Genomic DNA, 19,499 nt, shown 5'->3' with positions numbered 1-19,499 from the left:
CAGTCGGGTGCTGTGACAGCCACCTCTTTGCACGGGTGGCCGGGACTTGCCCAGGTCACACAGGAGGCAAGGAGGGTGGTTTGGGGTGTCCTCCCCAGCCTCTTCCCCGGGACCCGGACAGACAGGCAGCTCTGGGCCAGGCTGAGTCACAGTTGAGGGTTTATTGCCAGTGTTAGGAAGGACCGGGGCCCGGGGGTGGGGCCTCGGGAGGGTTTGTGACTGGACACTGTGGGGTGTGACAGAATGCCACTGACCTCTGCCACCCCAGGTGGCCCCAGGGCTGATGTCCCACATCCCCCTTGCCAGTGCCTGAAAAGGGGGGTCTACTCACAGGACAGGGGACCTTGGGGGGCTCTTAGGGGCTAACCTGCATCAGTACACCTGCCCAGGAGGCCAGGGAGTCCTTGTTCCCCAAGGAAAGGCCTGGGGCTTTGCCAGAGCAGCCCCGACTCAGAGTGGGTGTCGGGCTGGGCTGTTCTCAGCTGGGAGGCTGCCAGCACGTCTCGGCAGCTCTGAGCTTCCAGCCTCGTAAGGACTGGGGGCAGGGATGGGACACATCCCAGCTGGGCTCCACCCTGGAGCCTTGGGGCATCCTTAGGGCTGGGGATCCTTGACAGTCACTGACCCCTCACATTGGGCATCGGAGCCATTTACACACAGACCGGCTCCGCCTGTCCTGGCAGCCCTCCCGTTAGCCCCATTTCAATCCGCACCAGACGATGTGCTCTGGGAGGGGGGCACGGGAGGTGGGAAACCCTCCTTCCTGGCCTCCCGGCCAGGCCAACCCCCCACCCAAGAGTGAGTGCATACAAACACACGTGCACACAACACACACACACACGCACACACCTTAAGGGACGGACAACAGGAACCACAACTCAGCCACTGGCTTGGAGGCCGGTGGGAGCCACGTCTCGGCTTTGGGAAGAGGGCCCAGCAGCGGGTTGCAGGGCTGGTGGTCTCGCAGGCTGAGGCTATTCCTGTGGGTGCCCCCGCCTGGCCCTGCCTGACGGGACCCATCCATCGCTGGGTCCTCAGCAGCCACTGTGCTGAGCACGGGCAGAGCATCAGTGGGGCTTGTGAGTCGGGGAAAGGGGAGGCCGAAATCCAAGCTAGGGGGGGACGTCCCCCCCTCTCCGCAGACACGCACCTTCTGGGGAAATGGAGGCAGCAAAACTCCGCGTGGCCAGGGGAGAAGATGGGACCTCAGTTTGGGGTTCACAGAGCCACTGCCAGGCTGAGGAGGAGGGGTTGGCCAGCCAAAGGAGCCCCAAACTGCCTTTGCCCTCAGGCCCTCTCCTGCCTCTGGTGTGTGCTGAGCGCGGGGGAAGGCAGGCTGGCCCGGCCTGGCCGAGGAGGGCCTGCTGGCCTCCACCTTTCGCCACCTTTCCTTGCTGGAGGCTGGAGGCCCCCAAAGTGCTCACGGGCCTGGCTTCTGAGGGTGGCCCCGGGCCAGGGGTGGGTCGAGTAACAAGCAGAGTCCGGCCAGGCTAGGGCCAGAGGCCCAGGCTGCGGAGAAGCTTGTCCCGGCAGGGCCCGGGGTGCCCCGACTCCCAGCCGCAGGCCTGATGCAGGCTCTGGAGGTTCAGTGGACACAGGACAGCTGGGCAGGGGGCAAGAGGGCCTGTGCCAATGTGGCAGGGAGGGGAGGAAGGAGAGAGTGGACAAGCAGAGGGGGCAGGTCGGTGGCCTCCCTCTCGGTCCAGCTCACACAACAGTCACAGGTCACGGGGCTGGATGGAAGCACATGTGCAAGACAGACAGACAGACAGACAGACGTGCGCACTGAGGCCGCCTGGGGGACCGAGCCAGCCAGTGCAGTGGGGCATGGAGCCTGCCCACCTGTCCAGCCCGTGGGGCGCCCCGCCCAGCCTAGGAGCCCACGACCTGCCCCGACCACGTCTCATGGGGAGTGTGTGGGGCCAGCTGGGTGAGCACCACCTCCACGGCCTGGAACTTCTGGTTCTTGGGTGGGATGGGGCACATCTTGTAGGTCACCTCGTCACCCTCCACAGGGACGTAGTCCCCCTCGATGCTGGAGGCAGAAAAGGGGCGTCAGCCCAAGGGCAGGCCCCACTCCCTGGACACCCCCTGCAGCCTGGCCTGAGGACGGCCTAGCCTCCCTCAGCATCTCAGCCCTCTAGTCTGCAAAATGGGAAACATAAACTGTCCCCTCCCCTGTGTTGTGGGGGGATTAAGTGAGATGTGAGGCTTTAGAGGGTCTGTGACCTCCCCGAGTCAGGCCTGGCATTAGGGCTGGGACACAGGCCTAGCCCCACCTTCCCTCCCTCCCTACCTGCCGCAGGCCCTTCCCATGGCTCAGCCAGCGGCTCCTGGAGCTCGGGTCTGAGGGCCCCTCCCCACCTGGCCCAGCCCTCCTCCTCCCACACATCCCAGCCCCGATGGGGTGCAGGGGGGAGGATGCCAGGAGCAGGCCTCAGCCAGGGAGGGGAGCCTGGGGAGGGGGGGGCATTTCCTGAGGCCCTGCTGGGACACTGCAGCCAAGAACAGGGCGATGGGAGGGACTCACTGAGACGGGGCTGGGGGGCAGGACTCACTCGGATACGTGCACGAAGATGTCCTCTGACCCGTTCTCAGGGGTGATGAAGCCGTGGCCCTGTGAGCGTGAGAACTGCTTGCAGACGCCCTTGAACACGGGGCCAGCCGAGGCACGGGCCGTCCTAAGGATGGGGTGGGGGTCGGAGCTGTGGCCTAGGGGTTCCCGGCCCCCACAGCCTCCCAAGACCAGCAGCCACACACAGTGACGCTAATTCAGTCCTGCCATCACCCCATTGAGAGAAAAGGAGACTGAGGTCCAGAGAGGGGCACTGGCCCCCCCGGCACACAGCAAGTGGGTCTCGTGACGCCCAGCCAGCGCCCCACTCTCTGCACAGCACCCTCCTCATATCTCCTGAAGCAATGGTACCCCATTCACTCATTTGTCACGCGTCCCTTCTTCGTTTGTTAAACATCTGCTCTGTGCCTAGCTGTGGGTTGGACACAAGAGTCACTCAGCACTTGCCATCAAAAAACCCCTCCTTCAGCCAAGCCAAGTCAGTCTCCCTGAGGGTCCCACAAAGCCCGTCCCTCATGCACCCCAGCCAGTAACTGTCCCCAAAGGCCCACCCCACGCCAAAGGTCAACCCTATGCCTCCATTTTTGCCCCGGCTGTTTCATCCTTCGCCTGATATAGCTTCCAAACTCAGCTAAGACGTCACCTTCCCTAATGCCTCATGCGGGTCCTCACTCCCAGCCCTGCTGGAGGGGGTGAATGGTGGACGAATTCCCTTTGAATTGTATGCAGCCTGTGGGATCTAATTCCTCACTGGATCCCCTGGTCAGGAGCCCAATAAATCTTTGTGGAATGAATGAATGAATGAATGAATGAACACTAGCAGTTACTGGAAAGTTCATACCCAGCTCTCCTGTCCTTGGGAAAGAAAACAGGGGCTGGAGAGGAGGGGACAGAAGCCCGGGTGAGGGGTAGGTACTCACGCCGAATACGTCCTGGTCCGTTTGGTGGGCAGGGGACTGGGCAGGTCCCGAGTGGAGACACCGCCCCGCTCCCAGACCCTGCTGCCCTCCCGGTGGAAGGGGAAGGTGGGCCAGACTGGGGACTTGGGGGAGTGGAGCGGGGGCACGACTGGGGGCGATGTGGGCTCCGAAGTCATGGTGGGGCCAGCAGGAGAGCCTGATGGGCTCCCGGGCCCAGGGGCCGGTGAAGGGCTTCGGCGTCCTCGTGGGCAGGGCCCGGCCCGGCCCTGCTCAGCAGCCTCGGCAGCCGCAGGCTCCGTCTGGAAGGGGAAGAGAGAGGTAGAGGTGAGCGAGCTCCCGGACGGGCAGCTGCCGGACACTGAGCACCAGTCTGGATGGCTGGGCCTGCCTGCCCCGGTCACAGGGTGGCGTCAGGGCCCTCACGGCCCTTCTGGACTCTGTTCTCGCCAAAAAGATAAAACAATCGTACAACCTTGCTATGGGCTAACCAGCCATGGGCAAACTACGGCCCGCGGGCCGGATCCGGCTGTTCTATCCGGTTCTCTTGCTCTCCCCTCCGCTCCTTTACTTTGAATTTATATTAGTTCACACAAACACTCCATCCATGCTTTTGTTCCGGCCCTCCGGTCCAGTTTAAGAACCCATTGTGGCCCTCGAGTCAAAAAGTTTGCCCACCCCTGGAACTGTATTCCCTGAAAATTCATGTGTTGAAGTCCTACCCCTCCCCCCAGGGTGACGGCATTTAGAGACGGAGCCTTTGGGAGGTAGCCATGTTTAGACGCAGTCAGGAGGGTGAGGCCCCCAGGAAGGGGGTTAGTGTCCTTAGAAGAGACCGTGGAGAGCTTGCTTCCTCTCTCCCTGCCATGTGAGGAGCACGAACCTCAAAGTCCTTCCAGCTTCAAGTTCAATCCTCTAACCCCAGGGGTCTGGGAGGTGGGAGGGGTACAGTGGCCAACGATGGTCAGGAACCCAGTTTGGCACAAACAAGTGTCGGCAGTTTCGGACGCCCAGATCCGGGTTTGGATCTCAGCTTTGTGACTTCAGTTCCAATACGGTGGGTGGTGGGTGGGCTCTGGGCCCCGATGGCCTGGGTTTGAATCTTGGCTTCTCTACCTGTGGGCTGCGAGGCCTTGGTCAACACTCTTAACTTTTGACTCCGTTTCCTGCTCTGTAAAATGGGGATAGTGCTGGTTACTACTTTATAGAGAGGTTGCTGTGAGGGTCAAAGGACTGCTACACACTTAGGACAGTTCAAGGGCATGGTGAGCTCTTGGGAAGGTAGAGCTTTTTCCTTAGCCCCATGTCTTCCTCTCTAAAATGAGACTGAGCCCTAACCGGTTTGGCTCAGTGGATAGAGCGTTGGCCTGTGGACTGAAGGGTCCTGGGTTCGATTCCGGTCAAGGGCATGTACCTTGGTTGTGGGCACATCCCCAGTAGGAGGTGTGCAGGAGGCAGCTGATCGATGTTTCTAACTCTCTATCCCTCTCCCTTCCTCTCAGTAAAAAAGCAATAAAATATTTAAAAATAAAAAAATAAAAAATAATAAAATAAAATGAGACTGAGAACACTTCCCATGCAGGCTTGCTGAGGACCCAATGGTTTAGTGTATGTGACAACATCTGGCATCTTGTAGATACCCAATACATTGCTACTATCAACGCTAATCGATAGAAATTCCCACACCAATAGCTGTGTCTAGATGACCTTGAAATAATTCGTCCTATATTTTCCTCTACTGAGGAAGAGAACCTGGTTTCCCTCCCCATATACCTACCTGCCCACCCTCCCCCAGGGTTGGGAAATATTGGACCCCAAGAGGCGCTGCCGTGGAACCCTGGGCAGAAAGGCACCCTGTACCAAGCCAGGCTGTTGACTGAGCCTGGGCCAGGCAGCTGCCACCTGGGGCCGGGGGATGCCTGGATGGAAGAGCTCCAGCTCAGCTACGTATTAGCTACTGACCTCGGGTAGCACTTCCACTGGCTCAGCTTCCTTATCTGTACAGTGGAAGGATAAACTCAGCCTCGCCCCCCACAGGCCATGGGGGCGTGGCTAAGCTGGGGAATATAAAGATTATCCTGGGGTCCATAGTTATGTAGGTGTCAGTGGATGGGTTCTCCACCTCCTCATCCCCATTCCTTCCCCGCCCCCCCACGCCCTCACCCAAGTGCCCTGGGGTCAGAGGTGAATCCCTGAGCTGCATGTCTATTTCTGGTCTCCATATTGCCCCGCCCCCAAATCTGGAGTTTCCAGGGAAGAGTTTAAGGCTTCTTTTTTTGTTTGCTTATTTTGTTTTGTTAATCCTCACCCAAGGGTATTTTTTCCATTGATTTTTTTTTTTTTTTTTTTTTTTTAGAGAGAATGGAAGGGAGGGAAGAGAGGGAGAGAGAGAGAAACACTGATGTGAGAGAGACACATTGATTAGTTGCCTCCCACATGAGCCCCAACCGGGGCTGGGATCAAACCTGCAACCCGGGTATGTACCCTTGACTGGAAATCGAACCCACCACTCTTAGGTGTGCGGGCTGACGCTCTAACCACTGGCCAGGGAAAGGCTTCTTAGGGGTCCGGAGACCAGGAAGCCCCCAAAACACCGCATGGCGGGACGGGAAGAGCGAGGAGTCACTCATTCAACCCCCATCACTGGAGCAGGCCCCTGGCGGTTGTTCAAGGTCACACAGCAAGTGAGGTGTTTCTGGGTCAAGACAATGAGCTGGCTCTGCCATCGCTGGGGGTGGAGGTGAGACTCCCAGCCAGGAGGGCTGGAGGGGAGGGAGGGGGCCCTCGTGGCCCCTCAAGCTGAGGTCGGGTCTTTCTCTCTGAGCTCACTCCAGGAGGCAGGAGTGGGCCAGGTTTGGCATTTTTATCCCCATTTTAGAAAGAAGAGAACGGAATAGCCGTTCTTCGTAATAGCCAGAACGTGGGAACAACCCAAAGATCCACGGACTGGTGAGCGGATGAGCACATGTGGTACGGCCACATGGTAGAACGTTATTCAGCCAGAAGAAGGATGAGGTGCTGATACACACGCATCACAGATGAGCCGGAAATCACTGTGCTCGCGGGAGAAGCCAGACACCAGAGACCACAAAGCGCAGGGCTCCATCCATGAGAAATGTCCACGGAGACAGAAAGCACATGAGTGTCTACCAGGGGCGGGGGAGGGCCACGTGGCAGTGACGGCTAATGGTAAGAGCTCCTTTTGGGGTGATGAAACTGTCCTAAAATTGACCGTGGTGATGTCACACAGGTCTGTGAATATGCCAGAACCATGTGCTGTCCACCTTAATGAAACAGGTGAGTTACAGGGCACGTGAGCCATATCTCAACAAAGCTGTTGTCCAAAAGCAAGAGCTCCCCAAGGTGAAGCCAGGAGGGCAGGAGATGCCAGGCTCTGCGGCCCACTCCTGGGTGGCCCTACTTCACCTGGGCGAGGTGGCAGGTGGGGAACAGCTCTGCCTCCCTCTCCAGGAAGCAGGGAGGCCCTGCCCAGCGCACAGCTTTCCCAGGCCTGGCTTGGTGCTCGGTGGTGACAGCCAGTGCCGGGTGGTCCTGGGAAGGGCAGAGGCAGCCCACCGTGGTTACCAGGGAGACGCAGCTGAGCTGGGCCGGCTCTGGCCAGCCAGGCCTCCCAGCCAAGGCCAAGCGAGCATGGCTCCCAGGCGGTGGGAAGGGGAAAGACGAGCTGATTACCCAACGTTCACCTTAATAGGAGGGCAGCCGTCCTCTCTCCCCTCCCCAAAAGGGGCTCCCCAAAATGGACCAGCAGCATCCAGCCCCCACAGGACTTGACTGAGGCTGCTCCCCAACTACATCCCCACCCAGGGGGCACCCTTGAGAGAAAGCAGGGTGTCTGCTCAGGCCAGGTGGGGCAGTGAGGCACCTTCTACAGTGGTGCTGCTCCAGGCCCTCCCCCATCTCCTTCCTCTCTGGAACCTGGGGTTACAGGACTCCCTCCTTCCAGAGCGCCTCGGAGGAGGAAATGGGACTGGAACGTGGGAAGCACTCAGTAGATGCTGAGTAAGAGGTTGATCCTCCCAGGCAGGACTGCTAAATTGGGCGTCGGGGGAAGAGACCCAGCTGAGCTGAGCCGAGCCCACCTTTCACTCTCCTCTTCCCTGCTTCACAGGGACTCGCTCATCCGCTAGATCCTGCCCCACCCTTCCTAGCTTATCCTTTTTTAAAAAAACATATTTTATTGATTTTTTTACAGAGAGGGAGAGAGAGGGATAGAGAGTTAGAAACATTGATCAGCTGCCTCCTGCACGCCCCCTACTGGGGATGTGCCCGCAACCAAGGTACATTGCCCTTGACTGGAATCGAACCTGGGACCCTTCAGTCCGCAGGCCGACGCTCTATCCACTGAGCCAAACCGGTTAGGGCTCCTAGCTTATCCTTTTTATTAAATTCCGGCAATGGAACTTGAAGGCTAGTGCTATTATTACCCCATTTTGTAGATGAGAAAACTGAGGCTCAGAGAGGCTAAGTCACTCAGTCAAGGCCACACAGCAATTAATGTCTGAGCCAGGACTCAAGCCAGGGCAAGCTGACTCTGCAGCCTGGAGTAGGAGGTCAGGAGTTCTGGGTTTGGGCCCTGCATTGCTACTGACGTGCTCTGTGACCTTAGACAGAATCTTTCCCACGCTAGGCCCTGCCAGAGCCCAGAACTTGAAGGAGCTGCAATTGCCCAGCAGCCTAAGAGACGAGGCAGAAGGGATGCAGAGCAAGCCACGTGCCAGTGCAGAAAGGGCCGCGGAAAGAGGTGGCTTTCGTGGTCTTAATGCCATCCATCTGCAAAAGTCTTTTCAGAGACGATTTTTCACTTTTCAACTTTCCAGTTGCCCTGGAAGGTTGAAATTAGAATTGTTCCCCTTTTATAGCTAAGAAAGCTGAGGCTCAGAGAGGTTAAGCGACTTGCCCAAGATCACACAGCAGATAAGCCACAGAACCCAGATGCCTCTGAAGGTAAACAGTGCACTTCTTGTGAGGATAAATGCTGTTCCTACTTCAGCCAAGACGAGGCTGGAGTGTTCTCAAAGGAACTTTTCCTGAGAAACTAAAGGGGAAAATAGACTCCTCCAAGAGCAGAGAGACACATGTGTCTGGAGGACATTAGATTCAACTCAAACCCAGCTCCCAGTGCCTCCGTGTGCCCATCCGGGGCATCTCCCGCCCGGAATAACGCTCTTTGGAGACGCAGTCTGAGCGTGAGAGGACAGCGCAGGCCCAGCAGCCCCTGAGTGCCCCCCCCTTTCTGAGGCTCAGTTTCCTCATCGTCCCACAGGCTAATCCGCGGACCCTGAGTGCCCCCCCTTTCTGAGGTTCAGTTTCCTCATCGTCCCACAGGCTAATCCGCAGCCCCTGAGTGCCCTACCTGAGTGCCCCCCCCTTTCTGAGGCTCAGTTTCCTCATCTGTCCCACAGGCTAATCAGCAGCCCCTGAGTGCCCCCCCCTTTCTGAGGCTCAGTTTCCTCATCGGTCCCACAGGCTAATCCGCAGCCCCTGAGTGCCCCCCCCTTTCTGAGGCTCAGTTTCCTCATCGGTCCCACAGGCTAATCCGCAGCCCCTGAGTGCCCCCCCTTTCTGAGGCTCAGTTTCCTCATCGGTCCCACAGGCTAATCCTCAGCCCCTGAGTGCGCCCCCTTTCTGAGGCTCAGTTTCCTCATCTGTCCCACAGGCTAATCCGCGGACCCTGAGTGCCCTGCCTGAGTGCCCCCCCTTTCTGAGGCTCAGTTTCCTCATCAGTCCCACAGGCTAATCCGTGGACCCTGAGTGCCCTGCCTGAGTGCCCCCCCCTTTCTGAGGCTCAGTTTCCTCATCTGCCCCACAGGCTAATCCGTGGACCCTGAGTGCCCTGCCTGAGTGCCCCCCCTTTCTGAGGCTCAGTTTCCTCATCGTCCCACAGGCTAATCCGTGGACCCTGAGTGCCCTGCCTGAGTGCCCCCCCCTTTCTGAGGCTCAGTTTCCTCATCTGCCCCACAGGCTAATCCGCGGACCCTGAGTGCCCTGCCTGAGTGCCCCCCCTTTCTGAGGCTCAGTTTCCTCATCAGTCCCACAGGCTAATCCGTGGACCCTGAGTGCCCTGCCTGAGTGCCCCCCCTTTCTGAGGCTCAGTTTCCTCATCGGTCCCACAGGCTAATCCGCGGCCCCCATCCTGGTTAAGGGAGGAGCGGAGGGGCTGTGAAGGGGCCCGTCTGGGAGTGGGCGTCCCCCTGGCCACATGTGTGGGTTCCCACTCCAGCCAGCTCCTCTGCTTTGCCTGCATGAGCCTCAGCTGACTCGTGACCTGCAGGTGGCAGAGCCAGAAGAGGCACAAGCCGAACGCCAGGGCTGCTGGGAGATAACCGAGGGCGGCCCTGTGAGACCGGCAGCGTGCGGGACCGCGGGACTGTGACTCAGCCCCGCAGCAGGTGACCATGGCCCCGGTGCTGCGGCTCCTCCGGTCCTTAGCTCCCCCGAAAGGTCGGGGCAGGGAATGGCTGGCAGAGTCCTCTCCTGACCATGTGGATAACCTCTCCTCTGTGCGCATCAGAGCAGCAAACCCGCCTGACCACCCCGTGCTGTGTGACCTGGGGCAAGCGCCTGCCCCTCTCTGGGCTTCAGGTTTTACCTCAGCCATACAGTCACCGCTCGTCTGGATGACTCATGAGGGTCAGGCTAATTATCCCCTGAAGTCGTCAAAAACACATGCATAGGCCCTGGCCAGTGTGGCTCAGTTGGTTGGGCACTGGCTCCACGCACCAGGAGGTAGCTGGTTCGATTCCCAGTCAAGGGCACATGCCTGGGGTTGCGGATTCAGTCACAGATGGGGGATGTACAGGAGGCACCAGCTGATGTTCTGCTCTCACATTGATGTTTCTCTTTCTCTTCCTTTCTCTCTCTCTAAACATCAATAAACTATTCTTGCCCTAACCGGTTTGGCTCAGTGGATAGAGCGTTGGCCTGCGGACTGAAGGGTCCCAGGTTCGATTCTGGTCAAGGGCATGTACCTTGGTTGCAGGCACATCCCCAGTAGGGGGTGTGCAGGAGGCAGCTGATCGATGTTTCTCTCTCATCGATGTTTCTGGCTCTCTATCCCTCTCCCTTCCTCTCTGTAAAAATCAATAAAATATATTTTAAAAAAAATAAAAAAAATAAAATATTCTTTAAAACACACACACACACACACACACACACACACACAAAACACATGCATAAGCCATGGCCGGTTGCTCAGTTGGTTAGAGTATTGTCCTGATATGCTAAGGTTGGGGGATCCATCCCCGGTCAGGGCACATATAAGAATCAACCAATGAGGCATAACTCCTCTCTCTCTCTCTCTCTCTCGTCAATCAATAAATAAAATTTTAAAAATACATGAAGCATAAGTGAAACAAAACTGATATCCAGGCCCCTGGACAACAAAACAAGAGGAGCCAGCCCCCGTCAGAGGCCCCAGGCCAGTGGGGAGGACAGACAGATGACTGGAACTCTGTGGGAAATCCTAATACAGCTACCAGGATGGATTATCAACCATGTGCCAAGTGGGGTGCCAAGCCCTCTGTGCCCCACTTCCTCATCTAGTCCTCACAACCACACTGTGTGATAATGGCCATTATTACCCCCATTCTTCAGAAGGGTAGAATGAGGCTCAGAGGGGTAAAGGGGTTTGCTGGGGTCACACAGCCAGTCAGGGGTAGCACTTTTGCAACCTGGAGACATTTGGGGGTGTAGATTCAACCCCTGCCAGAGGAGGGGAGGGAGGACCAGCAGGTCCCCGCAAGGCCCTGCTCTCCCTGGAAGAACTGGGGACTCAGGGCTCAGGGCTCTATTTCTGGCTTTGTGCTGACTCAGACCATGACCTTGGGTGAGTCACTTGCCAACACTGGGAAGCTTAAAAACAACGCCCCCAATAAAAACGAGCCAGCCCGAGCCCCCGTTGTGGAGAAGCAGACAGGAGAGGGACGGACATGATGGCCTGAACAGGGGAAGGGCAGGGAACACAGGATGGCAGGGGAAGGGCTTTCTAAATGTTGGGGTCTTGTCCATGCTGAGCCCCAGGAGGGTGAGGAGGCAGCCTCAGGACCACCAGACAGAAGGTCCTCCTCAGCCCCTCCCCCACCCCAGCCTCCAGATGCTCCTTAAAATACATCAGTGCCAAAGCTGCTCCTGAAGCTGGAGGTGACCTAGTTAAACCTGGTTCTTCCCTCTCACAGCGTGTGTGTATGTGTGTGTGTGTAGGGGGGGGGGGGCGCGCTGCCCCAGCCAATACTAGAGTGTGAGACCCTTTCAGTCTTGTCCTTGTCATGCTGCTGGGGGGCTGCTGTGATTAAGGCTCTGGGCATGCTGGGCATCAGTGGGGAGTGGGGATGACAGAATGGGCACCTCAGGAGCCATGCTCACATCCCAGCTCTGCCAGGCCAGTCACTTTCCCACTCTGAATCCCCCTGGAGAGAGGGACAGGACCAAATAACACAGGAAGGGGCTGAGCCTGAACTCCAATCAGCATGACCCAAAGCCCTTGACCTTTCCAACGCACCAGGCCACTCATCCTGGTGACCATCATTTCACTGGCCTGGGGGCAGAGGAAGAGCCCCCCACAGCTTTTTGCTCCCCATCTTGCTGCTCCGCGTGGACAAAGGTCCCAACTGCCTCCAGCCCCCTTCCACCAGGCTCTTCCTGGTCGTGCTCCTTGGGACCAGCTCAGCCAGGCCCTGAGCGCCCTCTGCTGGTGCCACTCTGGGGGATCTGCCTCCAGGTGTTCCCTCCCCACCCATCAGCTGGGAGGAACCCCCTCCAGGGCCAGCGGGCATCGGGCATCGGGAACACTGCCCGCCTGACTCTCTCCAGGCCCAGAAGAGGCCTCTGTGGCCAACACTGTCCTCTGGCCGCTCCCAGTGTGCAGCCAGTTCCTGCTTCCATCCGCCTTTTTTATGTTTTATTTGGAGGATGGGGCGGGGCCGGTATGGGAACGTAGATGTTTCAGGAAAATACTTCAAGGAAATGGTAGGGGCGAGGCTGGGAGGAGAAACATCCAGAATGTGGAGGAGCCAGAGGCTCTGGGATGGAGGCAGGTTCGGGGACCTGGCTCCCACCCCCCAGGGGTCTGGAGACAGCCCCTTCCCAGGGAGAGGCCTCTGCTGGAGCTCACCCAGGCGGCTCAGGGCCAGGTCCCAGAGGTGGCCCCCCCCCACCCGGGGCACTTCCCCCTCCCCCGTCCCCTCTCCCAGCGGACGCAGCAGTTCACACTCGGTGTTTATTATTGTTCTCTCTCTGCATCCCCCGCCCCTTGCCTGGGAAGAGCCTGCAGGCTGGCAGCTTGGCAGGAACCTGCTGTCTCCCTGTGGGCGCCAGCATCATCACGCCTTATCTCCGCCCGGGCTCCTCTGCCAGGGTCAGGCCACTCGGGGACTTGGTACCGCCAAGGCTGCCCTAGTCCCTGTATCCCACCGCCCCTAGCGTATCACCCCTGCCTTCCAGGGACTGCACCCCAGCAGGGGGGAGGTCAGAGCCCCAGCTGGTGAGCAGGGGAGAGAAGTGGCCTCAGAAGAGGCAAAAGCTATGGGTGAAATAATAGCATAGGCCACCCCTCCAAGCCAATTAACACAATTACCCCCGTCACACCGGGAAGAAACAGTCAGGATCAGACAGCTGCTCCCCATCCAACTGGCGTCTGCTGCAGACGGTCCCTCCCCAGCCCCAGCCCCAGCCCCAAAAGTCCCAGGGAAAAGGCCCACTCTGTTCCCTCCTGCACTTGACGTTTGCATCTGGTAGGAACAGGATTATTTCCATTATTTCTCCAGTCATTTCTCTCCCTGCTTCTTAGACAGGAGGCTGCGGCTTGGCAAGTGCCTGCTGTCCTCTGCCTCTGGAGCCAGACACAAGTCCCAGACACATACGCGCAGACACACGCCGCCGTCTCACGGGGAGACACACAGCCTCAGCTTCTCTTGGGGACCAGGGAGAGGGAGGGAGGGGAGAGGGCAGGGGGGTTCCTCTACACACCCTCCCACATTCCCTCTGTAAACTGAACTGGGCTGGGCCAGCCCCAGGGGAGGGACCCACCTCCCCAGCCTCCCTCCCCACCCCCCTCCATATCTTACCTCCCTCCTGCTCCCCAGCCAAAGCCAGTTTCTGGAGCTGGTGCGGCTCAGTCCCCATCCAGCCCCGGGCAGCCCCTTACCTCTCCCCGGCAGCTGAGGTCGGGACTGCCTCCTGCAGTCGGTTCAGCACTCTGCCTCTCCTGGCACCTGGAGCTGGGCGCAGGGGCTGGGTCTGAAAGATGTGCCGTGTGTATGAGCGTGTGAGTGTGTGTGTGTGTGTGTGTGTGTGTGTGTGTGTGTGTGTGAGCATGCGGCACCTCAGCCCCTCACTCACACACGCCTTCCCCCTGACGTCAGGAAGAGAGGGAGGGCGGGGCTGGGATGGGAATTTGTACTCCCGGCTTAAAGGGACACAGCCCCAGACACCACCTCCGAGTGAGAGAGTTCGCAGCGTCTCCCAGGGCCCTAAAGCGTCTTTTTCTGGAAAGTGGCTTTTATTGCCAGGCCAGGGTATAATTTGCCCTGCCAGGCGGGAGGAACTGCTGAGGAATGCAGGGGAGGAAGAGCTGGGGCAGCTTGCATTCCTGCCAATTAGAGAGCAAGTGGGGTGATGAGTGTGCGCGCGCCTGTGAGTGTGTGTGCTGGGGGGCTGCGCAGTTGGGGGTGAGTCTGGGAGGATGGAGGCTGCTGCAGCAGAAAGAGCCCCAGAGGGTGCTCCAGACAAGGGGGTGGGGGGAGCTGGGATCTTCAGAGTGTCCCCTGCCCTCCATCAGCACCAACCCTGTGCTCAGGTCTGTCCCTCAATTGACGCTGGGATCCTTGTGAGCGAATGAATGAATGTTGGCAAGTTACAAGAACTCATCTCTTTCTCAGTGGGCCCTTAGATAGTTCCATGGAACTTGAAGAGGACCCTCCTAGGGGAGTGAGAGGTTTACCACACCCCCTCTTCTCCTCCCCGCCTCCCCCCCCCCCCAGCTTGGGAGTCTCTGGAGAGACCCTGGTTTCCACATCAGACAAGCCGGGTGTGAACCTCAGCTCCCGGCCCTTTCAGGCTGTGTGACCTTGGGCAAGTCCCTTTTGTCTCTGATCCTCCACAACTTCTAGGGAAGAGAGGGCTGTTGGAAGTTCAAGGGCAGTAAGCCCTGGGCCGTATGGGGGGGGGAGGTCCACGAGGGGCTTCTCCTCATCCCTCCTCTCAGCCTCAGCTTGGAAAGAATGAGGCCACCCCCCCCCCCCACCAGACTCAGGACTACTGAGGCAGGCTGGCATTTTCAAGTCTTACTAAAATGGAAAGGAGGGGGAGTTACAAGAGAAACAGTCGTGACAAATACAAATAATGCATAAAAATAGCTAGGAAGGTGCCCTGAGGGTGTCCCACTTGTCAGGCAACCTGCTTTGCCCTCGTTTAAAACTCACAACAGCCCAGCACTTTGCTATCATCACCCCTGCTTTGCTGGTGAGGAAACGGAGGGTCAGACAGGAGGAGGGACTTGCCTGCGTCCCTTGCATGATTAGAAGAGGCTGGGAACCCAGGGCATCCGATGCTCTCACACACTCTGCCCTTCCAGAACCTCCGGAAGAACCCGGCACACACAGTCCAGGTGTCTGATTCTGCTAGAGAGGTGGTGACACGCCTGGCCTGCTGTGACCGGAGGCCCGGCGCTGTGACTCCTCCACCCGGCTGGACCTGCCCGGAGGGACCTCACCCTTTCCAATGGTCTTCCTTCCTTGCTTTCCTCTGCTCTAAAGATAATAATCGTCTTCGTCATCTCATCTGCTTCTGTGACAAGTCCTTGAGGTTCACCTGGATGAGGAAACCGGCTGGGAGAGACACGGAGTCACCTGGCTCAGAAGTGGCCGTGACAGAGCAGGGGCCTGGGCCTCGGGCTCCGGACTGGGCCGTGGTGGACACCTGCGATTTTCACTGCCCACCGCCCACTGCCCCTTCTGCTGGGAACTGCCTCCCTGTCTTGCTGGGACCCCCGGCCCAGGCTTGGCCAATGAGAACCAGCACCAGGACTTGGGCCGGAATCTCGCTGGATGCCGAGGCCGGCTCTTCTCCCCTCAGCACTGGCCTTGGCTGCTGGTGGCCCGGCATGGATGGCAAACCAACGGCCAGCAGAGGGGAGTGGCCAGGGAGGACTTCTCCAGGGTGATGATGTTTAAACTGAGCCCCAACTGACAAGGGGCCAGCCTTGCCAGAATCTAGAGAGAGGACATGTGGTCGGGAGGCCCTCAGATGGGCTGGAGCTCTGGGGTGCCAGGGGGAGAGGGAGGAGGCTGGTAAGGCCTGGAGGGCCAGTTCTGAGGAGCTGAGCCTGGTGCGCAGCGACCCCTTCATGTCCAGCCTTCTTCCTCCAGGCTCCTCCCCACCAGCTGGCAGGCATGTGCGGGCTGCCAGGCAGCGGGAGAGGCGTGAATGAAGGGGGCCGGCCGGTGGAAGCAGTGCCACAATTATTCTCCACGAGGGGGAGAGGGCACAGCTGTTCATTCAGGAAATGAGCAGCCTGGCGCCACCCACCACCCACCAGCAGCGAGTAACAAAGCATCATCTGCTTCCAGCCAGGGGCTCTGCCCGGGAGGCTATTTTTGTGAGAAGCTGAGAATTCAAAAGCTCGTCTCCTTGAAAGCCTCCCTCATCTTGGAGGAGCTAAAGAGGCGGGTCAGCGCCCAGCAGCCCCGGAACCCTATTACTTCCACCTGAATTCTAAGTCCCGCCCGTTCCTGACCGCCAGCCCACCCACGGGGCCATGCTGGACGACCATGGCCTTGAACCCGCATAACCCTTGCATCCACAGCCCCTAAGGTGTGGGTGCCACTTAACGGATGTGGAAACCCAGGCACAGAGAGGTTAAGGAACTGGCCCAGCATCACACAGCTGGCAACGGAGCTGGACGGAAACGCAGGACTTCTGGCTTCCACTTAAAGAGCCCCTGCGCTGCTGCCACACTGCCTCTGAAATGTCCTTCCGTTCCCGGTGCCCGTCTCCCTCGCATGGCGCTCGTCTGCAGCCCACACCAATGGTTTTGCCCAGTGTCTCGGAGTGGTCCTTCCTTCCTCCCCTCCCCGCCCCCAGTCATCCTCTGCAATCCCACTACTGCCTTTTTGAGAAGATCCTTTTCTGCAGCTCTGATCACGTGATCGGTTCATTGGTTTATACTTGTGACAAATACTTATTGACTACCTGCTATGTGCCAGATGGTCTAGGGCTCAAATACAGCAGAGAATAAGACAAACACCCTCCTTGAGTTTACAAAGCTGTCTCCTCTAGGAAGAGACACAGCAGCAAGTACACAAACAAACAAACGTCTAATCGCTGCTCTGGAGACAACCCATTGGAGACCGAGGAGCCGAGTAGAGCCGAGTCCAGCTGCTGAAGTGGAGGCTGGGAGAGGAATGCTCTGAGAAGGGGCCCTGTACCCCAACGGGTGAGACGATCCAGGATCCAGCCTTGTGAAAAGCTAGGAAGCACCTTTCCCCTCCCCCTCGACCCCCTCCCCCCACCCCCTGCACCTTTCTCTCTCCTAAGCTCCAAGGGCCCTTTTTGCCTCTGTAACTCTAAATAAACTTTCTCTTACTTAAAAAAAAAAAAAGGCAGGAGGGAAAAGGCAGGAAGAACTCCACATATTCAAGGAACTTAAGGTCACTGATGTGGCTGGAGCAGGGAGGAGAAGAGCAGGGACCATGTTGTGTAGGGTTTGGGGGCCTGACGAGAGGCCCTCTCCTCATCTGAAATGGAATAGGGAGGCGGACATGCTTCTGCCTCTAGTGTCCCCGGCAATCGGGCAGTCCTGCCTAGGGAATGATTGTGCGATTGTGCGGGCAGGAGAATGAGGGAGCCCCGAGGGGTCCCCATCCTGGGCCTCCCCTGTACCTGCCCTAGGACCTGGGGCTGGAGCAGCCAGGCTGACCCCCAGCTGACACAGGGCTGGGGTGGGCTGTAAGCCAGGCTTCAACTGGCCATCTGTACACACACACACCCCGGGCTGTGGGCCTCCAGCCTTCTCAACACTAAGGGCTCACCTCCATCCTCACCTTCGTTTTTTTTAAAAAAATATTTTTATTGATTTCAGAGAGGAAGGGAGAGGGAGAGAGAGATAGAAACATCAATGATGAGAGAGAATCATTGATCGGCTGCCTCCCGCACATCCCTGCTGGGGATCAAGCCTGCGACCCGGGCATGTGCCTTGGCCGGGAATGGAAATGTGACTTCCTGCCTGATGGGTCATCGCTCAACCACTGAGCAACAGCGGCTGGGCTCCATCCTCACCTTCTTGCTAGCAATGCCTGACATACCTCCCGAACCTGTTTGGGGCCTCATGCACAGTAGCCCCAACAAACACCTGTTGACGCTCTGCCCGTTGTTTTGGCTCAAGCCAACACGGAGCAACATCCTGGGACACTTTGCTTAGGCCCCTTCCGGAGTCACCATTCCCAGCGGCACGCCAGCCGTGCCTTGGCCTCCGTGGAGGGGCGTTTTATTTATTTTTTTATTATTTTTTTAAATGTATGTTTTTATTGATTTCAGAGAGGAAGGGAGAGAGAGCATTAATGATAAGAGAGAATCATTGATCGGCTGCCTCCGGCATGCCCCACACCGGATTGAGCCCGCAACCCAGGCACATACCCTGACCAGGAATCGAACCGTGACCTCCTGGTTCATAGGTTGATGCTCAACCACTGCGCCATGCCGGCCGGGCCATGGAGGGGCATTTTAAAAGTGCCCCATGAGAATGGATCCTGGGCCTGTCCGGACACCCCCCAGGGCATCCCTCCGTCCCTGCGAGGCTCCGCTCCTGGAGGAGCTGGAGAAAGTCCTGGAGGGCCCAGATCCAGGGAAGCGGGGCCTACCCTGCACACCTGGTTTGTTTCCATGGGTAATCGAAACGTTCTCCTCGTTGCTTTCTTCATCCTTTCCCCTAATCCTCCAAGAAGTGTTCGTCCTGGGCTTGCTGTGTGCCTGGAACTGGGGAATCGTCAGTGAACAAAACAGATGACACCCCGTGTACCTGGCGCTCACAGTGAAGAGGGGAGGCAGGAAAGCGGCCTAATGAGTGCCTGTGCCATATGTCGGAGGCGATGCATGCTGCAGAAACCTGCTGGGGCGGGAGGCCGCAGGGAGGGGGGCTGTTTCGCAGTTTAAAACGGGGATATGTGTGTCGGGGAAAATGACACCGACACAGAAGTGACATTAAAGCAAGGACTTGGAGGAGGTGAGGGATGAAGACGTGAGGGTGGTGCCCTAGCCGGTTTGGCTCAGTGGATAGAGCGTCAGCCTGGGGACTGAAGGGTCCCGGGTTCGATTCTGACCAAGGGCACATGCCCGGGTTGTGGGCTCAGTCCCCAGCAGGGGGCGTGCAGGAGTCAGGTGATCAATGATTCTCTCTCATCATTGATGTTTCTATCTCTCTCTCCCGCTCCCTTTCTCTCTAAAATCAATAAAAAGATATTAAAAAAAAAAAAAAAAAAAAGACAGGAGGGCGGTGAGAGGAAGAATGCTCCAGGGAGCGGGAACAGCAGCAGGCCGAGGTCCTGAGTGAGGAGTCAGGAAATCAGGCAGAGGATGGGCACTCGGTCAGAGGGATCTTGGGGTGGGGCCCCCCAGCGCTCGGAAGGCTTTTCCCCGTGTGAGATGGAGCATTGCAGGGTCTGGGTAGGAGGACTGAGACTTTCTGAGCAATATTATAACAGCATCTCTCTGGCGTCAGTGTTGAATGCAGACTGTGGGGGAGGGGACGAGGAGGAGCTGAAGACAGATGATCAGGGTGGAGGCTGCTGCAAAGGCCCAGGTGAGGGTGAGGCTGGCTGGGACCACGGGTAGCAGTGGAGGTGTTCGGGAGGGGTTGGGAGCTGGGTGCATTTTGGAGGTAGAAGCAGCAGGATTGGTTCAAGGGTTCGCAGGGGTGTGAGAGACAAAGGAGAGTCAAGGATGACTCCCAGGTGGTGGCTGAGCAACTGGAAGAAGGGAGAAGTCTGGGGAGACTG

At 58.1% G+C, this 19,499-nt stretch overlaps 1 protein-coding gene across 2 annotated transcripts; it reads right to left on the bottom strand.

Annotated features, from left to right (window-relative positions):
• Positions 1 to 141: 141 nt before the first annotated feature.
• Positions 142 to 13,879, bottom strand: CSDC2 (cold shock domain containing C2). 2 transcript variants are annotated; one of them, XM_080662477.1, is made up of 4 exons: positions 13,655 to 13,879; positions 3,496 to 3,794; positions 2,559 to 2,681; positions 142 to 2,035 (listed from the first exon to the last, which is right to left on the bottom strand). In XM_080662477.1, the coding sequence occupies exons 2-4, from the start codon at positions 3,669 to 3,671 to the stop codon at positions 1,873 to 1,875; spliced, it is 462 nt and encodes a 153-aa protein (XP_080518603.1). In that variant the 5' UTR covers positions 3,672 to 3,794; positions 13,655 to 13,879; the 3' UTR covers positions 142 to 1,872. The 2 variants fall into 2 exon arrangements, with proteins under 2 accessions (XP_080518603.1, XP_080518604.1); XM_080662478.1 differs by having other exon boundaries at positions 13,575 to 13,846.
• Between the last annotated feature and the right edge of the window lie 5,620 nt (positions 13,880 to 19,499).

Source organism: Plecotus auritus (assembly GCF_963455305.1).
Source record: "Plecotus auritus genome assembly, chromosome: 3".
Lineage (NCBI taxonomy): Eukaryota > Metazoa > Chordata > Mammalia > Chiroptera > Vespertilionidae > Plecotus > Plecotus auritus.
Note: the sequence above shows the minus strand (reverse complement) of the source record. Positions and strands in the feature narration are given on the sequence as shown.